General features: G+C 38.3%; 1 protein-coding gene across 1 annotated transcript in view; it reads left to right on the top strand.

Moving 5' to 3' along the window:
* Nucleotides 1–25,392, top strand: part of rbfox3a (RNA binding fox-1 homolog 3a) — a 653,715-nt gene that overhangs the window by 79,735 nt on the left and 548,588 nt on the right. The window contains exon 3 of the mRNA XM_059948617.1: nucleotides 21,415–21,811. Coding sequence (XP_059804600.1) covers nucleotides 21,794–21,811 — 18 coding nt within the window. The 5' untranslated portion in view covers nucleotides 21,415–21,793. The remainder of the gene's footprint in view (nucleotides 1–21,414; nucleotides 21,812–25,392) is intronic.

Here is a 25,392-nt window from a genome sequence, read left to right as displayed (position 1 = left end):
AACCAAAATTAGTTTACACAGAAAGAAAGATTATTAAACAATAAGAAAAGCTTGTATTTCTCTGCAACATCTTCAACAAAACATCTGTAGATATTTTATGGGATCACAGAAAGGCGCTAGGCTGAGGCTGAGCTGCATAGATGGCTATATGTAAATTTGAGCAGCGATAATTAGCAATTATCGATCTGTCTCAATCCTGATGCCAGTTGATGAACACTTAAACAAGGTTGGCTGGACTAATCCCCCACTGTCATCAAGGATATTGTATGCTGTGTGATTCTTCACAGTATCTGAGATGCCGAAGGTTGTAACCATGACTGTCTGCAGGGATACTCAGCATTTTCACATATGACATTAATGTATAATATCCACATGTTTAAAGTGCCCTCAAAGAGTTGTCAGATTTAAAGTCCTGCACCCACCCAAGAAGTTAGTAAATCAGATATGTTAGCGATGTGCTCCTGCTGTACTTCGTGCTTTGCTTTAATTCTTAAAAAAAGTGAAGTGTTAACAAAATGAGAACTGGTCTGATAAACAGTGATTAAAGTTTTTTATGGAAATATCAGATTAACTAAACAGGTATTTTGCTTCAGTCTTCACTACAGAGGATGTAAATAGCATTCCAGAAAGAGCTGCAACTTGAGAATTGGCCGGGAGGAGCTCAGGAAAACTGCATTCACTAGGAAAATAATACTGATCAAATTGTTAGAGCTGTAGGCTAATAAGTCTTTAGGTCATAATTAATTTCACCCTAAAAAGCAGGTAGTAGCTTTAGTTAACGGTTGGGTTTTATTTTTTCAAAATCCTTTTGATTCCGGGAAGTTTCCATTAAATTGGAATATAGCATTTATAACTTTTACTCTGAAAGGGAGAAAACTAACACAGGGAATTACAGGTCAATTATCTTAACATATTTCAAAGGCAACATCTTAGAAGCTATTATGAACAATATCACAGGAAAACAGTTTGTAAAGTGCAAGGTACCAAAGTCGATGTGATTTTGTGAAAGGTAAATCATGTTAGACCAATTTGTCTGAGTCTGTTAAAGAAATAATGTGTACCTTAGATAAAGAGAAAGCAGTGGATTAAAAAAAAATTATTTAGGAATATTGATGTTGACTGCCTCTTCTCTCCACGAATACTGACTGACCTGCTAAGTATTTCCAGCACTGTTTATTTTTATTTCAGAATTACAATACCTGTGATTTTTTTTCTCTCTCTTTATTTTCAAGTTCAAAACAATGCTGTTCATAGCCAGGGAAAACGAATGCAAAGAACAAAAGGCTATGCTGAATTATATAGGGTGGTGAAAAACCATAAATAAAATTATTGTGTACGTTATAGTATCCTATTTAAGAAAGGAGGTGAATACATTTGAAACAATTCAGAGAAGGTTCACTCGACCAATAACTGAAATGGATGGGTTACATATAAGAAAAATGGTTGGACGTGCTGAATTCATATCTACTGGAGTTTGGAACAGTAAGGAGCTATTTGATGAGCCTTGGCACTGGATAGAAAGAGGATTTTACATCTTGTGGGATATTCTGGCACAAGGGTTCCCAACCTTTTTTATGCCATGGAGCCTTATCATTAGCTGAGGGGTCCGTAGACCCTAAGTTGGGAACCCCTGCTGCAGAATGAGGCAATGGTGTCCAAACATAAGGAATCACCTATTTAAAACAGAGGAAGCAATTTTTGAGGGTTTTGAGTCTTTGGCACATCTTTCCTTAAAGGGTGGTGGAAGAACAATTTTTGAAGATAAAGAAGAGGTAGATAGATATTTGATAAGCAAGGTTACTATTAGGTGACTGAGATTAACAAAAGGTACTTTATTAAGCAAAAGAAAAAAAATGCACAATATCAGCACAGGATTTGGAACTGTGCTTTTCTTTTTCTGTGGAGGCCTCAGAAATCTGAGACTTTCCACTGTAAGCCATATTGCAACAGCACTGACGATAGTTACATAACACAATCCTTGAGTTGCGACAACAATTGTTAAACAATATTACACATACGAACAGTATATTATAGTACTCATATCAAATATTCTCCTGATAAATTAGTAAATTTCTGCTTGAAATATTTTATATCTTCTTAGCTAAGTTTCATCCAGAAGTGGGCATTCTAAATAATCAGATTATTAAGCCCTTCCTTTGGGCTATAGTTTGTGCAATGGCATGACATTGATTCCTTTTATTTCTTGAACGTGTAGTTTCACTGTTTGTAAAGGTTTTGGTATTTACCTCTACTATTTCTCTCCAACTCTTCCTCATTGCCCCTTGACAACATTTTTACCTGCACTGACAGAGATGAAAGTAAGATCATAAGATTATAGTACATAAGAGCAGAATTAGGCTATTTGGCCTATCAAGTCTGCTCAACTGATATATTATCCCTCTCAACAGCTTTCTCCTGCCTTCTCCCCATAACCTTTGATGTCCCTACTAATCAAGAACCAATCAACTTCTGCATTAAATATATCCAATGACTTGACCTCCACAGCCATTCATGACAATGAATTCTAAAAATTCACCACTCCCCAGCTAAAAAATCTCCTCCTCATCTCTGTTTGAAAGGGTCATTTTTGTATTCTGAAGCTATGCCCTGCTATCCTAAACTTCCCCACTATATGAAACATACTCTGTAGGAATTTCAGTATTCAATAGGTTTTAATGAGATCCCCTGTCATCTTTCTAAAGTACATCAAACGTTCCTTGTACTTTAGCCCTTTCACTCCCAGAATCATTCTCCCGAATTTCCTCTGGACTCTCTCCAATGCCAGCATATCCTTTCTTAGATAAGGGGCCCAAAACTGTTTACTATACTACAAGTGCAGTCTCTACAATGGTTTATAAAGCCTCAGCATTACATTCTTGCTTTCATATTTTAGTCCTCTCAAAGTGAATGCTAACATTGCATTAGCTTTCCTTTCTACTGACTCATCCTGCATGTTAACATTTAGGAAATCCTGCAAGAAATATCAGGTACCTTTATACCTCTGATTTCTGAATTTGTTCCCCATTTAGCTCTGGTAATATTAATTAGCTCGGTATTTTGTTACTCCCCTTCTGTCATGTCTAGTTTGAGTGATTGTCCTGTTGCGGTTTATGAGCCCTTAGTTCTTCGGTTCAGCAGTACTGGATCATTTTGTATCATTATGTAGAAGATGTTTCCACTGCCAATTGGAGATTTACATTAGATATTTGTCTTTCTCCTCGGTAATTTTGTTGATTGGGCTACCTTTCTAGCTCTTGGTATTTGGTAATGAAATGATGCACTTAAAATTTCATATTCAGTAAACTTCTTGAGCACTTCTGTGATATTTCTGAATTACTATCTGAAAAATGGATATCCATGTTGCAAATTAACCTTTGGAGGTTTATTATTATAATTTTTGTTGGTTTGTCATTGAAATATAGTACCTGGAAATATTCTATTAATTTTAGGGACACCAATGATCAGATTGTCATCAACTCTTTACAAGCAATTACATATTTCATGAGTTATTTTTCTACACTCATTTCAACTGATTACCAAATCATCACGGTTTTGAAAGTAACTTTACAGTTCTTTAGTCATCCCCGGACATTACACACAATAGTTGTTCTTCTCAAGCAATCTCAACCATATCATCAACTACACCTGAATTATATTCTATTCATATGGAATTGTAGCTAAACAAATATGCTGGGAGTTTAAAAATGGAACTCTTGTCAGGTGATTATAAAGGAAATAATTCAGCATCTTCCTTGGCACCAAGTTTTATGCAATATTGCCTGGAGAATAATAGCTAATTCAAGTAGTAATGATTCATCCCTGTTTATATTATTGCTTAAAAACAAATCTAATTAAATAAGAGGATGTCTTACTGGTACCTCCAGTTAGTTTGTTTCATGGACTGTTTAGGTGAAAAGAGGAGTTTGTTGCTTGAAGTGGACAAAACACATTAGGGATCTTTTAGCAACAGAAATTGCAATAGCTGAAGCTTGAAGTGTGGCCCAGTAAATATCACTGCAGGTAACAATGGGGCTGCCATACACATACCCATCCACTCTGATGATAGATATAAGTAATGCCATAATTAGTGGGCTGTTCCTCAAGGGAGAACTGAGACCACATCTGAGCAGCAGCTTTCCAATGTTTAGTTTAGCTGCATTCTTAGTCAGCTTAGTGAAAACAAACTCTTTGCCCACTCAGGCATACTTAGCTTAAAGGTAGTGAAAAGTCATGAAGTTCCAAGCAGTGTCATTTTATTAAAACTCTGATTTAACTGCTGTGTAAGCCTAATATTGTTCTGCTATTCATTTTGTTCCTGAGTGAAATTACTTATTTTAATGCATTTCACCAATATTTTAAACATGAAATATATTATCTCTGATTTATTGTCCTCCATCTATCAAGGAATGGGATGCTCCCTTGGCTAACCCGTACAGAGATCATGCAAAAACCATTTTGGTAAAAAGATCACCATTCTCTCTATGGTTTTTCAAAGTACTCATCTTGAAGTTCCCTTATACTGGGGATGCAGATCTGCATTGTTTCTGTGAGCTTGGACAGGAAGCAACAAGAATAAGCATGAGTTGTTTCAGAGCATTCCATTACAATGTGGAACAAATGGATTCATCTCCTTGTATTTTTTCCAGTTCCTCCGGATGACTGACTATTCTCCCTTAAGCAGAATGTGAAGGCTTTCACTTCTGTCATCTCTTTGCATCTGTTGTAGCTCTGGAAATCTTCTCTCCTGCTACCTGCTTCAGATTTCTCGGCAGCTCAACCTGAATCTATGAACTAAAGGTGTCCTCTCTGAGGTATTGGAAAGCTGTAGGTATTTCCTTGGTTGATGTCTCAATTAGGTCTCATGTGGCGTTTCTGAAGAGATGGTTTATTCATCAAAGCTGTACCCATATTCTAAGATATCAGGCTACCACACAAGCATTAATAGAATCCTGAGGCCAGATTTCTCTACTACCTCTGTTTTTATGAAGTCTGGCTGGATTGGATCTCATTAAGTATAGAGGCATTGTTTATTACTCCAGTCACATGGGTGCTGCTCCAAAATCCTCCTTCCTAATTTTCCAGTAAGAAAGGAATAGGGCCTGTGTCCTTTGAGACTGTTTTGCCATTCAATAAGACATGATTAATGAAAATTAAATAACTGCAGATGCTGGAAATCTGACAGGAAAACAGAAAACACTGGACACTCTAAGCAGGACAAGCAGTATCTGTGGAAGGAGAAACAAAGCCATCTTGACGGCCTGTAATCAGGTCATGGTTAATCTACATCATGATTTGTTCTGTAAACTTTTAAGCACTTGATCAGCAAAAAACACTGTATGAGTGCATTTTTAGGTTATTAATTAAGCTACCATCTGCTGTTTTTTCTGTTGCTGAGAGTTTTACACATCTGACAATCTTTATGTGAATTGTTTAATTCTGCTCTTAAGGTTAAGTCACCTTGAACTAACTTCCCCATCCTTGGAAACAATTTGCCTCTGTTTAACTCATCAATTTCCTTCGGGAGCAAGAACACCTCCATTTTATCACTTTGGAAGTTGCGTTCTGTTTGCATTTTGTAGTACTTCAACAGATTACTGACCAATCACACATTATGGTCCCACACTTGTCTGAGTCTTAGTAAAAAATATTTGAGTTGGAAACATAGCAAGAGGGTAGTCTATTCATCTACTTCAACCTGTTCCAACACTCATTTAGATCATGATTACTCTGTCTGCATCCATTCAAACCATCTTGTTTGCAACTCCATTTGTAGCCTTGCCTAACTAAATACAATAGTCTCAATTTATCAGCAATCATTTTCACAAAACTAGTGGAACCTCAGTCCACAGCAAAGCTTACAAGCTCAATAGCACTGGATAATCTGAGCATAAAATACAATTACAGCTATATTCAACCAAGTTTTTTCCACATCCAAATGCTGTATAGCCTAAATGTCAATGAAGTTCCAAAATGGAAGATTGTACTTGAGTTATCAAACACTGAGACTTATTGTAGCTTTTCACCTTTCCCTACTTGTTGATAATTATTAGTCCAAGGTCACTGAGTTCTGCATTGACTAAGGAGCATGCCCTTAGTTGGATATTTAATATTTCAGTAATATTTGAGTAATCGTGTGTATATGTATTGGTTGATTAAGCATTCTTGTTCATTTAAATAAATACTTATGGGTTATATGTATAAAAAACATGAATTGCATATGTCATCACACTACCACATGATTTGTAAACACGAAGTAAACAGAAAGTTAGACTCACGTTTCATCCTCCTGTGTCTTCCTTTGATTAATGTTTTGAAGTTACAAAACATATCAGCCTTAACCTTAACCTGATCCAATTTTTGAATCACTGGAATATTTGAGTTCTATGCTAGCCTCCCCACCTCAGTTTATGGATGAGCAATAAAACTGACAGAAATCAGGAAAGCTTGAAGTGTTTCTACATCTCAACGATATTAAACACAACAGTGCAGAATACTTCATTCATCTCTGCTTCTTGTTACCCATATGATCTATGGATGGGAAAGGTTTAGAGAGATATATGTCAAACACAGGCAGATAGTGTTGGGTTAGATAGACACGTTAATTGACATTGATCAGTTGGACCATAAGGCCTTCTTCCATGGTGTATGACTATATATTTTACTTAGTAGGGGTACAAAACCAAGTCAATGAGCCTTGCAACTATATACTGGTAGATTGTTGTAACTAAATCGGAAAAGCCTTGTTTAATGATAATACAAGTCTGTTTCATGCTGCAAAAAAAAATAACGTTCTTCAGGATTTATTTCCCAAGTAAACCATCTGGATAACGTATCTATCTTCAAATCACATAGCAGCCTAAAGACCAAGTGGCCAGCTTCCTGTTTTGTATTGTAAGACTCCAGGGTGGATAAGGGCCAGTGGGTTTGGTTGGCAGTGCATTTGATTGGCATTAATGTGGCAGTAACAAGAAGATCAGTACTTTTGCTTCTTAACACCTGCACAAGGCACATCAAATAGAGCTGTTCCAAAGCTCCAATTACCCAAATTCTGATTCTAATTTTTTTTTCTGAATCTGATTATTTCTGAATTGATTCTGATTCAATTCTGACCCATGGCACATTCGATGCAGAGTCTGCACATCTTTTCCTTGGGACTACATGAGTTTCCTCTGGGTGCTCCAGCTTTCATCCACATCCCAAGTACATGTAGGTTGATAGGTTAATTGGCTACAGTGAAGTGGTAGAATCTGGAGAGATTTGATGGGAATGTAGAGGGAAAATATGGGATTAATGTAAGATTAGTATAATGTGTGGTTGACAGTCACCATGAACTTAATGGGCAGAAGGGCCACTTTTTTCAGAAGTGGCTGTCGAGGAGTCTTTGAGCAATGCTGCAGGTAGTATGCATGTAGCTGCATGAGGTACCACACATTTCCCTACGTTTGGGAAATTATGGCCTGTCTCCAATCCCTTTGCAAAAGTGGCAGTTGGCTGCTGCAGTCCCTATTTGGATGCCTCCAGTGCTGACAACAGTGATACATTTCTGAGTCAAGATTGTGTCTCGCTTGAAAGGCAACTTGCTATGCTTTGCCTGCTTTTGGTAATAATGCCATTAATGGAAAATTGGGATTTACTGCTTCACCAGGTCCCAGGCCTGGCAGTTTCGTCCAGATCTACAATTGCAAAGTGCAAATATGTCTTCCAAGAGAGCACCCACAAAGAAGCTTAGGCACCCCAGGGTGATGGATAGTGCCAACTGCACTTTTTTCAAATATTTCATCTTGTGCGGCTCATCAATTCAAACAATGATATTCCACAAATAACTGCATTTTTCCTTTCATTCTATATGACTACTCAGTCAAAATAGATTACTTTTGAAATATATAACTCTATAAAATCCTGAGGATCTGGAAAATGCTTTTCTTTTATATTCGAAGGTAGCTATAGGGACGTAGCAAGTTCGGGAACTAGAAATCTAAATTATTCTGATAGTCACTTGGACTATCTGTGTTCCACCTCAGCAGGACTCCATCAACCCAACCAATCTAAGTCATCAAGTTATTCAAAATCAAACTGTTGTGTGCACCAGCCATGCAGAGAATCGACATTGCATGTGTACTGAGCCACTCCTGAAATTTGATTCCATTGATAGACTGAGTTTCATCACCAGAGATTGAAGCATGTACATAAATAAGTTGTGTACTTAGTGCATGCTAAGGAAGGTGATATAGTTTTTCAGTAGGTTTGCAAACTTAATGAAGCCCATTGTTCTTCCTTCTATAATTGGGATAATCCTAGTGGCTTGCCCTTTCTTAGAAACAGTGCATTCTGCTGTTCTACAGATTGATGAAATTGACCTAGGCAATCCCAGTTATTCTATCTATGACTCATTACAGTTATTTTAAGAACCATAGAGAGGAACAGATAACTGCTTCTTAATTTCATGCCATCACTGTAGTTATCCCATTATTTTTTTTTACTGTGCAAATAACCTAACTAATGAGGCAATGTTGGTCAGGGAAAGATATAAGCAAAGATGTTTTTCATTGGCATCTAATCTCTTTCCAACATTGTGACCAGGAATTTTTAGTTTGTACCAATTTTCTAGGAACGGTTATTTAATGTTTCAATATCAGAAGGGGCAATTTTCCAGTTGATTCAGTTGTAATGTTAATTTAGATGCAAATATTCTGTGCTCTGTATTAAAGTGTCTTTGTTTTGAGTCCTGAGCTTGCAAGCTTCCTTTAGAATGAGGTGTTCTAAAATTCTCTTCATATCTTCAATGTTTCATTTTCATTCATGTTACTATTACATTTCCTGTCTCTTGAGCTATTTATCCACTTTATGCAAATCATCGATTTGCAGTAAAATAGCTTCACACAACTTTAGATTTTTTTATAAAGTAGTTGTAAAAGGTGCTAGGTAAGTAATAAGGGAAGCTTCTCCAAGGACAAGAGATATGCAAGTTGCAGGCACATGCACCCATTTTACTGACATATCTTTAACCCAGTACGTAACTAATAATATCCTACAGAGAAACGTAGCATTACTCTGTAAGGCTGAACATTATCATACATTGTTGTTGCCATAGCTCTCCCTTGGCTAATGTTTAGTGATGCATGCTACCAAGCTGCCATGACATCGTCCAGGCAGATGAACTGAAAATGGAAACTGAAGCCTTAAGGTTTCAATGGGGGCTAGATTGCTGTTTCTAGCCAAATGAACCTAGATGTAGCTTGTGCTTAGGCAAGTGTCAGTCACTGGAAGTAGTCTGAACAATCACATCTTACTCTTTCTCTTCCATTGCCCATCTCCTCCTTAGGTGCCACTCCTCCTTCCCTTTCTTCCACGGTCCACTCTCCTCTCCAATCAGATTTCTTCTTCTTTAGCCCTTAATGTTTTCCACCTAGCACCTTTCAGCTTCACACTTCATTCCCCCCACCTACCTGACTTCCCCCCACACCTGGTTTCCCCTATCACCTGCCAGCTTGTGTTCCTCCCCTCCTCCATTCTTCTGATTCTGGCTTCTTCCCCCTTCTTTTCCAGTCTTGACAAAGGATCTCAGCTTGAAAAGTTGCCTGTTCATTCCTTTCTATAGATGCTGCCTGACCTGCTGATCTCCTCTACATTCTGTGTGTGTTGAACTAACCTTGGGTTGCTGGCCCTCTAAATCTTCACACCTCCATACTGTGTAGTGTCCCCAAACTATTTAAGAGGACAGGATGAGATTATAACCATTTGAAGGTGAAGGCATGCGCTGGGGTACTTGACTACCTGTGTGCAGACCCAGGGCAAATGTAGTCTTGTCTTTAAAATGAACCAGGTCTCCTGACAGGATAGCAGCATGGTCTGAATACTGCCCTGGGGAATCATCCTGCACATCATGTCTGCTTTGAAAGTGGGCACTTGCTATAGAATTACACTGCTTCAGCATATTTAGATGTTAATCATTCTTATATTACATTGAGGGAAGCGAGAATATTATAGTGGATTTTTTTCTCAGAGAGGTACATCATATCTAATGGTGCAACAATGAAATTTACACATCCTAGTTCTAATTAAAAACTTTATAGACAAAAGAATCCTGTTTAAATTGGAATTCCAGTAAAAATTCACAAACTTTCTGAGCACTTTAGCTGTTAGGCTAACCCCTTAAACTTAAAAGAACAGCTTGATCTTAATGCCTATATCCAGTTCCTTGTGAGAACTATAGTTCCTGATGGTAAGGTCTCTTAAAAGAGCCCGAATCACTTTTTATAAAGACACAATTTATCTTATGAAATCATCATCATTATCATTATGCACCATGTTGTATGACATAAGTGGTCATGGTCTTTGTCCATGATTGTTCTTGGCAAATTGTTCTACCAAAGCGGTTTGCCAATGCTTTCTTCTGGGCAGTATCTTTACAAGGTAGACGGCCCCAGCCATTATCAATACTCTTTAGAGATTATTTGCCTGGCATCAGTGGTCGCATAGCTAGGACTTGTGTTGTGTACCAGCTGCTCGTACGACTATTCACTACCTGCTCCCATGGCTTCATGTGACCCTGATCGGTGGGGAGAGGGGGCTAAACAAGTGCTACATCTTGCCCAGGGATGACTTGCAGGCTAGCAGACGGAAGCAGCACCTTACGCATCCTTTAGTAGAGACGTGTCTCCACCCTACCACCTTATGAAAATTATGCAGGAATTTTAAAAAATAAATTATTCAACTAGACAGTCCTGATGCTGCAGAATTTTACAGTTTCATTAATTTTGAAGACCGTTGCCTATTCTGTGACCATTTTTATTTCTAAATCTAAACTTTTCCTAACATAGGTTTAACAACTGGTTGACATAAACAGAATTGGGAAGCCTTTCAAAAGCACATAATTATTGGCTTAAACAGTCATTCTTTGCAACTGGTATTGCATAAATGAAGGCAGATGCTTATTATTCATCCAGTCTATATTTCAGCAGCAAGAAGGAGCAGATCTTCTTGTTAGAAACCATCACACCTTTTTTTCATGTTTGTGGTGGCTGTCAGAAAAAAAAGAATATCTCTAACAAGAGATGAACTCTTGACACTGTGCTAAACTTGGATGTTCTTGTCTGAGAGAAATGCATTAATATTCCAACTTCCAAATATGAGGATGAGTAAATCCAACACATACAGAATGCAGCTATCTCGTACAGAATATACCATTAGTATCTGATAGCATATAATTCCCTATATACATAATGTTTATATAATATATTCACTTCCTTGCCACTTATTCAACTACCATAATGAAAGCAGACTAGAGATTTGCCATATACTCATGCCGAAAGTGTGTACAAATCCTACTAATGTGGTTAATTTCAGATGGTCCCTCAGATTCCCAGATTTTTTCTGTCACTTTCTTGCAATAGTCAAACATTATTTGATGTTTGAAGAAATATTCAATTCAGCGTCTGCTTGTTTCAAAAAAAGGAGGCCTTGATTACAACCAAATTGCAACTAGCTAAGTAAAGTGGGGTTGCTGGATCAGGCAAAGTGCTGCAGCTGCATGATGAGGGAGCTGGTGGACCCCATTGTAGTTTCTGGCGACCACGTCTGCATTAAGTGTTGGCTGCCTGACGAACTCAGGCTCAAAGTTGATGACCTGGAATCTGAGTTTCAAACACTGCGATGCATCATGGAGGGGGAGAGTTACCTCGTCTTTGTGTTTCAGGAAGCAGATATACTCATTAGATTAACTACTTCTGATTGGGTCCGTGGTTAGGGATAAGAGAGTGTGAAGGTGAGTGAGACAGGTAGTGGATTCAAGAAATACCACTAGAAGAGCCTCAGCCTTTGAGCTTGTCTAACATGTCTGAAATTCTTGTTCTGTGTACAGATGAGAGTGGGGGCTCTAGGAAGGATGAACAACCAAATCAGGCACCATGATTCAGGGAGTCAATCAAGAGGAGGGTGAGGAGAGAAATGTGGTTTTAACTGAGGACAATATAGTAAAAGGAATAGACATAATCCTGTCTCGCAAGGATCGAGAATCCTGAAGGCTGTGTTGCCTGACTGGTGCATGGGTTTGAGACATTTCAACTGACCTGCACCGGAATTTGGAGTAGGAAGGGAAAGATCCAGTTGCCATGGTCCATGTGAGTACCAATAACGTAGGACGAACAGGGAAAGCGGTTCTGCCGAGGGAATTTCAATAGTCAGTCACAAGATTAAAATTCAAAACCAGTAAGATAATAACCATTGGTTTCTTACCTGAACCACGTTCAAGTGGCATAGGGTTAATAAAGTCAGAGTGAAATGAGTGGCTCAGAGACTGGTGTGGGAAAAATGGGTTTGAATTTGTGGGACACTGACACTGGAATTGGGGAAGGAGGGAGCTGGTCTGATGGGACAGACTCCACCTGAACCATGCTAGAACTAGGGCCCTCCCAAATTGCATAACTAGGACTGTGGCTAGAGCTTTAAATTAAATAGTAGCGGTTGAGTTCAACAGTTTGAATAGGTATGGATAAAGTAAAAGGGAAAGAAAAGAGGTTACTGAAGAATGACAGAAAGTTTAGAAAATGGTAAGATTTTAACTTTAGTCAACATGGAGGCAATATTGGGAGTATGGATGGTGAATGTAGGACAGAATATGTTGTATTTGAATGCACGGGGTATACAAAATAAGGTAGATGATCTTGTAGTGCAGTTAGAAATTGGCAGGTATGACACTGAGGGCATTAGAGAGTCATGGCTGAAAGAAAATCACAATTTGAAGCTAAAAAAGAATGCACATCAGATTGAAAAGGCAGGCAGGTGGGTAGAGGGAGTGGGGTGACTTTGTTAGTAAAAAGTGAAATCATATCCTTAGAAAGAAGTGATATTAGATCAGAAGATACATAATTCTTATGTGGAGAGTTAAGAAACCACGATGCGAAAAAATCTCATGGAAGTTATATACGGGTCTCTAAATAGTTGCCAAGATGCAGGGTACAAATTACAATGGGAGATAGAAAAGGAAATGCTATGATGTAAAAAGGGTAAAGTTATGATTGACATGAGGGATTTCAATTTGCAAGTAGACTGGAAAAATCAGTTGGCTGCGAGATCCCAAGAGAAGGAATTTGTAGAATGCCTACAAAATGGTGTTTTAGAGCAGCTAGCGGTTGAGCCCAATCCTAGATTGGATGTTGTGTAATGGACTGAATTTCAATGGGGAACTTAAGGTAAAGGAACCCTTAGGAGACAGTGATCATAATATGATAGAATTCAACCTGCACTTTGAGAGGGAGAACTTGAAATTGGATGTATTGATATTACATCCTCCTAACAGGAATAGGGGGAATGTTAGAGACATGAGAGAGAAACTGGCCAAAGTTAATTGGAAGGAGACACTATCAGGGATGATGATAGAGCAGCAACAACTGGAGTTTGTGTGAGTAATTCAGAAGATGTAGGATTCAAGGGAAGTCAAGGACAGCATAAAAACAAATGTGAGAGCATAAACTGTAGCAGAGATTTCTGGGAAGTTAGAGGATTGGAGAACATTTCAAAATCATCCGAAAGCAAACCAGGATACAAAAGATGAAATATGAAGGTAAGCTAGCCAATAATATAAGAGTGGATTCCAAAAGAATTGTCAGATATATAAGGAGTAATAGAAAGGTAAGGGTGGACATCGGACTGCAGGAAAATTACGCTGGAGAGGTAGTAATGAGCAACAAAGGAATTGCGGATGAACTGAATAAGTATTTTGCATTACTCTTCACTGTGGAAGGTACCAGAAATTCATGAGTGAGTGTGGTCAACTATTACTAAGGAGAAAGTTTTTACAAAGTGGAAAGGTCTGAAAGTAAATAAGCTACCGTGACTAGATGGACTACAACCCAGTGTGCTGAAAGGTGGCTGAAGTGACTATGACGGCATTGGTACTGATCTTTCAAGAATCACTAGAGTCTGGAATGGTTCTGAAAGAGTGGAAAACCAAAAATTTCAATCCACTCTTTAAAAAGGCAGGGAGGCAAGATACAGGAGATTATAGGCCAGCTAGTCTGACTCAGTGGTTGACAAGATGATGGGATTCATTACTAAGGAAAATGTTTCAGAGTACTTGGAGGCATATGATAAAACAGAGCAAAGTCAATCTGGATTACGTATGGATGGAATCATGCCTGATAAATCTGTTGGAATTTTTGAGGAAGTAATAGGCCGTATAGACAAAGAAGAGTCAGTGGACGCCATTTACTTGGATTTTCAGACTGCCTATGACAAGGTGCCACACATGAGGCTACTAAGCAAGGTAGGAGCCCGTGGTATTACAGGAAGGGTACTAACATGGATAGAAGATTGGATGGCTGGCAGAAGGGAAAGAATGAGAATAAAGGGGGTTTTTTTTCTGGTTGGCTGCTAGTGACCAGTGATGTTCCACAGTGGTTGGTGTTGGGGCCACTACTTCTCTCATTATACGCTAATGATCTGAATGATGGAATTGTGGCCAAGTTTGTGAATGATAGAAAGATAGATAGATGGGCAAGTAGTATTAAGGAAGCAGGGTGCCTGCAGAAGGAATTGGGCAGGTAGTGAGAATGGGCAAAGAGGTGGCAGCTGGAATTCAGCAAAAAGAAGTGTACAATCATCCCCTTTTCTAGAAGGAATAAAGGTATAGACTATTTTCTAAACAGAGAACAGATTCAGAAATATGAGGTATAAAGTGGATCAAGAGTCCTCGAGCAGGAATTCCTCAAATTTAACTGTAGTTCTAAAAGGTAGCAAGGAAGGCGGGTGCAATGTACCAGTCATTTCAAGAGGACTACATTATAAAAGCAAGGATGTAATGCTGAGACTTTATCAGGCATTCACTAGACAACATTTGGAGAATTGTGAGTAGTTTTGGACCAACTCTCTAAGAAAGAATGTACTGGCATTGGAGATGATACTGAGGATGTTCACAAGAATAATTCCAGGAATGAAAGGGTTAATGTATGATGATTCTGGGCCTGTACTCACTGAATTTAGAAGATGAAGAGGGATCTCATTGAAACCTACCAAATAATTAAAGGGTAGAGTGGACATGGGGATGATGTTTCCAGTAGTGGGGGAGTCCAGGACCAGAGAGTATGGCCTCCGAATAGAAAGATGTTTCTTGAGAACAAAGTTGAGGATGAGTTTCTTTGGCCAGAGGGTGGTGAATCTGTGGAATTCATTGCCACAGACATCTGTAGAGACCAAGTCATTGGGTATGTTTAAAATAGAAGTTGATAGGTTCTTGATTAGTAAGGTAACGGGGAGAAGGGTTGAGAGTGAAAATAAATCAGCCATGATCAAATGGTGGAATGGATTCAATGGAATGAATGGCCTAATTCTGCTCCTAAATCTTATGGACTTGATACACATGGACAGTCTCTGAAGACCCTGTGACAGCTCTTATTAAGGTGTTTTTGGTACCTTTTCTCATATATCCAGGTTATGAAATGAATCCTATTGTTTGTCAAAACTGCAGATGAATGAGGAAAAGATTTACTGTGATGATTCAGACATAAAGTTACTGGTTTACTAACAGTTAGTTTTGCTGAGTGACCGCAGCAGGAGTTTGAATATCAATAATTGTATCTGGTCTTAATTTGCAAGGTATTTTTTTAAAGTTAGTAGGATTTATCTTGAAGCAAAGTAACAGTTAATGTTGTGCTGTTGACTTCAGTGCAAGCAAGTACCATATTTTACAAAATTGAAACATTTTATGGTTTAAGAAAATGGGATTCAGTGTAAGAAGAGTTGACAGGCAAAGCAGACAGATGGTGGAACATTTGGAATAGAGGTGTACAGATAGGGCAGAGAGAGAGTAGAGATTAATGGATGTAGAGGCTGAAAATGAGAGAACAGGAGACTTGAAACTGAGACAACCCTTCTCCATTAAAACAAGAGCATTAAAGTGCAGCCTTGTCACTGACTAAATTTAGCTGACCGGAAGCAAAAGCTATAAAGTATAAGTTCCATAAAATGGCTTACTACCAGAGGAAAAAGAGGGACATGAACATGCCTATTGAGTGACTGACTCACAGAAAGGATGCCAGGCAGTCCAGTGATGATGAAGTGTGCTTGGCTGGTCAGCGAGTTAATGGTTTATGAGGCTGCTTGTAAACTGCAGCATGTATTAGCCAGGGAATGCCTGTGTGCATTATTAAACAGCATAAATCAGTTTCCACAGGTCCACTGCTGCATAGACTTAATTACTTCAGCTTCTCTGCACTATTTTTGAATAGCTGTTTTACACTGAACAATTCAAATTTACTCTTATCTGCATTTCATATGAATATTAAGAGACAGTTGTGATATCAGTGCGATTTTCTTTTTTACTATTGATTAATCTTAACTGATACGCCGTTACTGAGGATTAATGGAGTGATGCGCTTATGATTTTATTCTGTAACATTCTCTCTCACACCCCTGCTGTGGAAATTATGTTGTATGTATGATAAAACGAAAGGGAAGCTCTGTGTTTATTAGTGGTCTGAATCCATGTCAGAAAACCTTGGGCAGATGGCAGAACTGCATGTCGGAGCCGTTTCTGAGGAATTGTGAAGAAACTACATGGTTAAGAGCGGAAATTCAAATTTTATTTTTGAAACTGTAGCAAGAGTAATAGTCAATTCACAAATAAAAGTCTTAATTCTGCAAATTGCCTTGATCCTAATCACTCCATATTGCTGCTTCATGTTCCATGTTGTGTTTTCTGAAAGCATGGAAGGAAGATTAATATTTAAATGAGACAAACAGGTCTGAGAATGTATATTTTCATCACAGTCATTGCTTAGGGAACAGTATGCTGCCTGCAAGTTTAAAACTTCTTGTCGTATGTCAAAATAAAACTCTATATTGCGTCTGTGTGCTCCCCCAGTGCTCAGAAGAACAGTGCCACTGTGAGTTAGAGGATCTCAGGATCAGCTCCTGGTGATACATCCCCTGCAGGCAGTGAAGTGTTGCAATTGGCCTCAGTTCCCTGGGTTCAGAAGGTACACCACTGCACCATTGTGCAGAAGGAGACAGCAATAATTTGGCATTCTGTAGTTTGATCTCTGGGGGCTGGTTCAGAATCTGAGCCACATTGATGACCAGTGCTGTCTATGGGAAACCATCATTGATATTTAAACATACTGTAGGAGAGCTGGAAATGAGAACTGGAAAATGACCACTGTGCTGATGAGATGAGAAGGACCTCTAATTTATCTCTAGCTAAGGGGTATCTTGCACTGAAAACAGAAAACAATGGAAATATTCAGACAAAGCAGCAACTGTGGTGAGGGAAACTTCGAATGTTTCAGGCCGATAGCCTTTCATCTGAACTAGGAACACTTAGAAATAAAAAGGAAATGCCAAAGAGTGCAGATGCTGGAAATATTTATTTTATTGAGATACAGTGTGGAACAGGCCCTTCTGGCTCATCAAGCCTCACCGCCTAGCAACCCCCAATTTAACCCTAGCCTAATCACAGGACAATTTACAATGACTATCTAACCTATCAACTATTACCCCTTTAGGATGAAAGCAGAGTACTGGAGGAAACCCACAAGGTCACGGGTGGGGGGGGGGGGGAACGTACAAATTCCTTACAGACAGCGGTGGGAATTGAACCCAGGTCGCTGGTACTGTCAAGTGTTGGGCTAATCACAATGCTACTAAGCCACCCATGGGGCAATATATATAATACTCAGCAGGTCAGACAGTATCTGATGGGAAAAGATTCCTGAGGAAGGGTCTTGACCCAAAGCATCAACTGCCCATTTATCTTCGTAGTTAAAAATAAGGCTTTTTTTCAGACACAGCAAGAGGAGGAGGAAAGAGGGGAAGAGAAGTTTATAAGACAAGGCTAAAGGCAAGGGAAATCAAGTGACAGAGCGTTGCAATTTGACGTGGATTTTCCCTTTTGCTCCTTTCTTCCCCTTTCTGGTGCCTTATAACATTCCCATTTCTGATGAGCGGTCGTTGACCTGAAATTTTAACCCTCTTCTTTCTCCACAGATGCTGCCTGAAACGCAGAGCATATCCAGCACTTATGTTTTTTTTTTATTTCAGACATCCAGCAACTGCAGTATTTTGCTCTTATATAGCTGGGTTCAGTCTGTGCCAGAATCAGGCATCTCAAATCGGAAGGAATAACATTACCCAGCACATAGGTTTCTCATTGCTTATACAGATACTAAATTAACTGCTGACCAGATCTGTTCATAGTGCAAAATAGAAGTTTAATTTCAGAATGATTGGAAATGTCAGGGTAGATCTGCTGGACTTTTTCTCTGAATTCAGTGGCATTTTAAGAGCTTAATCCACTGTTTTTAAATCAACGCAATTGCACAATTTTGGTTTATTTCAAACCTGGCAAAATACATTCTAATTCTGCTTCATAATAGTGAGTGAAAATACTTTGAATATGGTGTGTATTTGGAAAGCTGCGAAGGACATTTTATATTCAATGAATTCAGAATGCATTACAATCTATTTGAATGAAAAGAAATGCCAGTACAAATTTTTCATAAGAGCAGTTCACTGAGCCTTAAAATGGGGAAAAAGATAAATAATTACAAATCATTCCATAAAATTGACTTTCAAGGGACACAGATGGCAAAACATTTAATGAGTGGTATATACTCCACACAAATAAATCAGAAATGATAATCAACTTCTGTCACACACTGATTAATCTAGTTTGTGTCTGGATATATGGATACTTTTCAACAATTAACACTTTAGCTAACACATGATCACAGTACTCTGTGGAGCTTGGGACTCTTCTAAAGTGTCACCACTTCCTTCAACTTTACTTTCACCGGTAAATTACTGCCACTCACTGCTAAAACTGGAGGTATTTGAGATGCACACCACCACTGTTCCAGAGAGGTCTGTTAAAAAAAAATAGATTGAGATTCATAAAAGGCAATGAATATTGAAATTGAGGAGATGAAGGTTCAGTTTAACCTAACATGCCCATTGGGAATAGATTGGGATCAAATGAAGCACCAGTCTTGGCAGCATATCCAATTGTCTTAGCATCTCATAGGTGGTGCAGAAGAGATTTCCTGGAACAATTCCAAGGTTGAAGGATATCTTCCACAGTTCAAGTGGAGACGTTGATCCTCCTGAAGGAGGAATTCAAGATAATGATGTAATCATGGGTTCAGTTAAAAAGGATCTAGTGCATTTTAGTAATAACTAAAAGCTGTTCCCATTAGTGGCAGCTTCAAGCGCCTATGAACACAGCTTCAAAGTGATAGGCGGGGAAGTACAGGGAGCAACAGGGGGGATGTAAATATGAAGGGCTAACTTAATTGAAGGGTGATAAAAATAATCAGTACTTTCAAAGGAGAATTCTAAACCATTTGACAGAAAATTATGGGGCAACAAGGAAAAAGGGGAAGAATAGAAGAGAATTCAAGGAATTGGTATGGATGCAAAGGGCCACATAGCATCCTTCTTAACCAACGGACAGTATGGTTACTTCATACCAACTTAATTGGAAAATACGATAGGATACAATGCAAATAGCATTCTGCCCGACTTTAAAGAGCCCAACAGTTTTTCCCACTTTGTGGTTTAGATCTCCAAACATAAGACCAAATTTGGCATGAATGTGCTGCCACTGACAACAAGTAGCCTGTTGACCAGCATCCAGAGGCTCACACCAGAAGAACAGGTATTTGGCCAATGAGCTAAGGGTGAAAGATACCTAGGAAACTTAATCTTTTAGGTAAGGGGAGAAGATAATTGGAAAAAAATGAAACCAAAGAAACATTTTTTCGTGTAGTTGGACATCAGCAGTGTTAAGATGAACAAACTAGTCTCAATCCAGAAGGAGTACAATAGACAACTAGCCATTAAATTTATAAAGCATAGAACTATTAGAACTGTTCAGTCAAAGTCAATCTTAGCAATGGAGAAGTCAGTCGATGTGAGGTCAGATTTCTAGGAAATCAAAATCTATATTTTCTACATTATTCAAAAGTTGAAACGAGCTCAAAGAAAAAAAGACGTATTTTTTATTCTAGCACTATCTTGTGCTTCTTTTTACGATTGATCATCTTGCTGTGCTTATGGAGGATGTGCATGTTTAAACATTGATTGTGTGCAACTCGAGAACTTTTACATGTATGAAAAGTGTTGATTTTTATTGCACAATTGACGAAAGTGCTGTGCACACACTGACTCCAATGAGGCATTTGCTCTGTGACAGGGAACAATCTTTGCAATCCTTTTTGTACAAATTTTCAATTTATTCTAGAGAGTCATGTGCAGCTGTCAACTGTCAAGAGCTAATTCACACGTGTAATTATTGTTTTTATTTTTCCCTTGTGTGAATTATCACCCTCCTGGCAGAGAAAATATTGCTCATTCCCATAAGGAACAGAACAATGAGTGTCACACCCTGCACCACACGCCCCCAGCCCCAGCTCATCCCAGCCCCCACCGCCTCCTGCAAACTGCACGCAAAAAGACCTGCGAGAGGCTTTTGGGTTTTATTTTGTCGCTGCTTCTGGGAAATTGGAAGCCACACAATAAACGAAATGCCTCTCGTCAGTGGAGTAGTTTTCTCCTTGTTCATCTGCATGTCATATCATCAGCTTGCTGTAGTCACATTCCAGGTAGCGAGAATCGCTGCACCGACCAACAGGACAAACTTGGTGAACTGCATGATTTGTTCTGTGCTCAGCGGTCACATGCAACCATTTGAATCTTTGCAACCTGCATCTCACCATTGTGCTGCTTTCAGTCGATGCAATTACATTAGCATTTTCAATAACCTTTGAGAAGCATTAATGTGGTTTAATCCATTTTTCAGAAATGGGATTATTTTACTTTAATTTCACCCCCGCCTCCCCCCCCCCCCAAGTGAGGTGAAGTTATGCGTGCAGCTGCTTTGAAAATTGCAGCCAGGGAGGGAATTTTACTTTCTCTTCTCATCCCTCTGAGCACGGCCTGAATCTCTCTCGCCTTGGCACTAAATTATTTAAAGTGTTGTTTCCTCAATGCTTGATAAACATGATGTATTTCTGTGATAAAAGGTTCCAAGTAGAAGCATGTGGGTAATTCTAAGGCTGGCCCATTCCTGTGCTGGAATGACGTGAAAAGTGCTGACACAGGTTAAGTGTTCCTGGGAGCAAGCAAGCCAGCTGGTCAAAGCTGCCTCCACCCCAGCTGACCATGTGTGCAGCCTCTCATCTCAAAGCCTTCAGCACAGTGCCTGCATTCTGATTGGGCTGTTTGGAAAGACCGACATTCACAGCCCCATTATTTGAAAGGGACTGCAGTAAAAAGATTACAGGACCACTCAGTTTAACCAGTGCTCTTTATTTTCATCTGTTCCATTTGTGTGAATTTTATTTTACTGCAACAATAATTCCCCCATCCCCCTTTCCCACCCAATTATTCCCCCTCTCACTTTTTTTTTTGCTTTCTTGTTAGTTTGGAAAAACAGCTACACAACCCCGGAATGGCTTAAACTGCTGTAAACTGTCATATGATTTCAGTTTCAACTGAATGATTTAGTTCTACCAATAAGGGACAGCAAAAAAAAACAAGAGCCATACGATCGACTCTGACCACACAAGCTCAGCTGTGAGGAAAAGAAAGGAGACGGTTGCTGCAGATCACAGCTAGTGTAATACTGCTGAGAGAAGAAAGACAAAGAGAGGGAGTGAGAGAGAAGAAAAAAAGAAGAGAAACACCCTACCTTCAGTCAGAGCCAGGGAACACGAGAGAGTGAAAGAGATTCTGGTGGTCGCTGCAGTATACCTGCTGTTTCCCTCCCATTGAAGACACTCTGACAATCCTGGGTTTCGAAATGATGATGTATTTCTGGGTAGGTACACCTTAGAACTGTTATTCCACATTAAGTAGCTCTTAGCCTTGTTCAGATGTCACTGTTAGCTCTGGCAATTTATTGCAGATGTTGAATAACACAGACTATATTAGTTCACAGAAAAAGGGTTAAATGTTGGTAGTTGCCTGCTTTCAACTCATTCACTGGCATTAAAATTTATGTGCAGGATTGAAAACTAAACCTCCTGGATGTCATAATGTGGTTTATGCTTGTTATCATTATATTGTGTGCACTGAAGGAAACTTTGTATTTCTACAGAAAAAGAGCATGCAGTGCAGTAAAACAGAATGCAGTTGAAAGTTGTCAATGAGTGACTGCACGGTTAGAATCTGACCATTAGCCTGAACACGACCGATCAGTGATCTGTTGCTTTGGGAAAAAAAAGAGACAAGGACTATTGAGCGAAGCATTCTTTAAAATGCTACATTATTTAAATTGTTGAATTGCAAAAGATTCTTTACTGAGATTTAGAAAATACTGCCCGTTTGTGGAAATCTATATTTGGTTTGCAATTTTGGGATCTGTTAAAGTGTTGAGTTCTGTCTTTTAGCTGTTAGTGTAATGTAGTTGGCTGGTCTGTAAGTATAATCAAATGTATTAGCTCTTGGTTGCTTTCTGCAGGCATTTAAGCAGAGATTCAGTGGAGTGGTGGCTTCTCTGTCCACAACACAATTTCTTGTGTAATTAAAGGGCAATAGGGCAGGTCCAACCCACTGAAACAGGTTAATTCTTTCCCCCTTTTCTTCCAATTCCTGATAAAAGTTTAACCTGTCCCAAAACATGCTCGTCTTTTATTGATAGTATTTATTCACTGCAAAAGTGACGGTTAGGCTACAAGGCTTTGATAGGGCAGGAATTAAAATGCATGATGTTGGTAATGGTGCTTTTTCAATAGAAATGTGACCCTCTGCTGTTCATATACAATTCACTTACAAAACAAAAGGATTAAAACCCTCTTTGGAATGATTGGAATAATGTGTAATACTAGTTCAGTAAGCATTCCAAAAGTGTTTTCATGCACATAAACTTGACAGACTTCTCATAGAAATACTAAGAATTTGTGGCATAAATAATTCACAGTAAAATAAAAGTTTGTTGGCTATAAAGCTTTTAGTAATTGTAAAAATGTTACTAGAATTTGACTGTTGAAATATTTGTTTGAATTAATTTGAGATTTGAGTTCATGAATAATTTTAAAGTTGGATGTGAAATTGGAGTAGTATCTCACAGTATATCTGTTTGTATTATATCTATGTCATAAGTACTTGTCCAATGCACAGATTGTCAAAATCTATTTCAGACTAGGAATTAATTTGGGAGTAAATGTCCCAATAAAGTCAGCAATGACCTTAAAATTAATCTGAGTCTATAACCCTGTGATGTCAATACAATACTTCCTTGATATATATATACATCAAGCCCATTGAGATATGTCTGTCCTGAAGTATTTCACTTTAAGGTTGCTACCTCAACAGGTTTTGGGGTTAAATATTGAACAAACATTTTGTTTTAATTATAAATGCAGTGTATGATAAGGGTATCAAGGAGACTGTCATGAAAAGTTTTTGTCTTCCAGAATATCTTGCTTACACAGAGTAGTCGGCTGGGAGTGTAAAAAGGATGACACCACGATGTGAGTTCCATAGTATAACTGAAACATTTTGATATAGGTATTTCTATCATTGTAATTGGAGGTGCCCGCAGTGTGTGTTTATGTGTGGGGACATGGATCTGTGCACGCGCCCAAATGTGTGTGCATGTATGTTGGTGGTGAGTTATTTGTCCTCTTCATGCCCATACATTACAAATTCACCTGTGGAAATCCTGCATTGCCTTTCCTCTTTCCCTTGGTACGCAGTGAATACAGTGCCTGCTCTTACTGTGTGAACAGATGTGGGCGCCGCGGTCTTTTTTCACAATAAACAAAATTTTCCAACGGTAATCGGAATTTAAATCTAACTCCCATCCAAAGTTCCTGTCACTCTCACCTGTAGACATAAGTGTAATCAAAGCTTTTAGCATCTTAATTACAATTTAAAAGTAAATATTAGGATGAAGAGAATGCTAATTTAATAAAAAAAAATTCATTTCAATGTTAGAAATATATCGGAAATCCATTTTTTTACTTGTAGCTTTCAAAGTGACTGGAATGCATGTGCATGCAGCAGTAGAGAATTTTTTTTTGTATTATAATTTTGCCCATCATTGTTTAACAACAAAATTGATTTTTTGTGCATGGATACAATTTGAATGTGATTTTGCAAATGCAATAGTATTTGACTCCAGGGAGTAGAAATTGCCCATGGATTTTATTCTTTAATAATGAAACTCCAACTTCACAGGCATTCAAAAATAGATTTATTCTGAAATCTAACAGATTTTCCATTCGGTTCTCAACATTCATGCTTGGTTCACATTACTTTTCTTTTTTTAAATTGTATTGCTGTTATTATTTTACTTTACTAACCTGTAATATGGGTTTTGAATTGAATGATTTAGGAATTTTTTTAAAAAAGAGGGATTATTATCCAGTCTGTATAGCACCAGGACATTAAAGTCAAAGCCTGAAGAGGAATATGGTGATGATTTCGATATGTAATTAATGAGAGAGTAACTTAATAAAATGATTGATAAGTTTGAAATATGCTCTAGGTCCTTTCCTTAGCATAGTCACTGGCATACTGTCATGAAATTGTATTTTTATTGCATGAATTGTCAGGTCTTTAAGACAGATATTGTAAAAAAATCAATCTTTCATTTAACTTCCTAAATAAAAAAAAATAGTAATCAAGCATTTCCATGTAGTCTTTACAGCAAAAGATGCATCCTTAGAGTTTCATGCAAAAGTGACGGTTATAGCAAGAAGTTAATAGAATACTGGCATTACCATCCTCAAAATATTCAGGAACTTCGTGCTGCTCAGGCAGTAATGTAAAGCTTCTTTCTTCAAAAAAAAATACAATGCTGTATGCTATTTCCTTTTTAATCTTTATTTTTCTGAGATCAGAGAGAGTATCTACTGATATTTCAGGTTACAATCCAGGAAATACAGCCAACCAAGCGAAGAAAATCAAAATCAGGAAATACTGTATACTGTGACACAATTCTTGTTTGTTTGGTTCTCTTTGATGGCGTTGTTCTATTTTTCATTTGGAATAAAGCTGTGGATGTCATCATCCTTTTTTTTTGCAGCATTGTGAAGCTCATGCAAAACTAGTCTGGTAGCTGTATGTTAAAGTCCATGTCCCAAACCAGCAATAGATGATTTAGAAGAGTTAAGTGATTTTTATTTCAATTATGGGCAGTGCAATGTACTGTTCAGAATCTAACTCCAATCATAAAACAATCCTGCTTTCAAATACAAACCTTTAATTTTTGATACAAATAACAAGCATATGAGGAAGTAAATGTAGAATGGACCCACGTGGCATGGGTTAGATATTTTATGTGCAAGTGTTGGGAAGGATCATTTTCACTGAGAGCAAGCATGTCTTTACCTGTTCTGGAAGTCAGGCGAAGCTACATGGTTGTGCTCAGTCCACATCATAAAATTGCTGATG

This window comes from Hypanus sabinus, chromosome 23 (assembly GCF_030144855.1).
Source record: "Hypanus sabinus isolate sHypSab1 chromosome 23, sHypSab1.hap1, whole genome shotgun sequence".
NCBI lineage: Eukaryota > Metazoa > Chordata > Chondrichthyes > Myliobatiformes > Dasyatidae > Hypanus > Hypanus sabinus.
The sequence above is the reverse complement of the archived record's forward strand: the minus strand, read 5'-3'. Positions and strand labels throughout refer to the sequence as shown.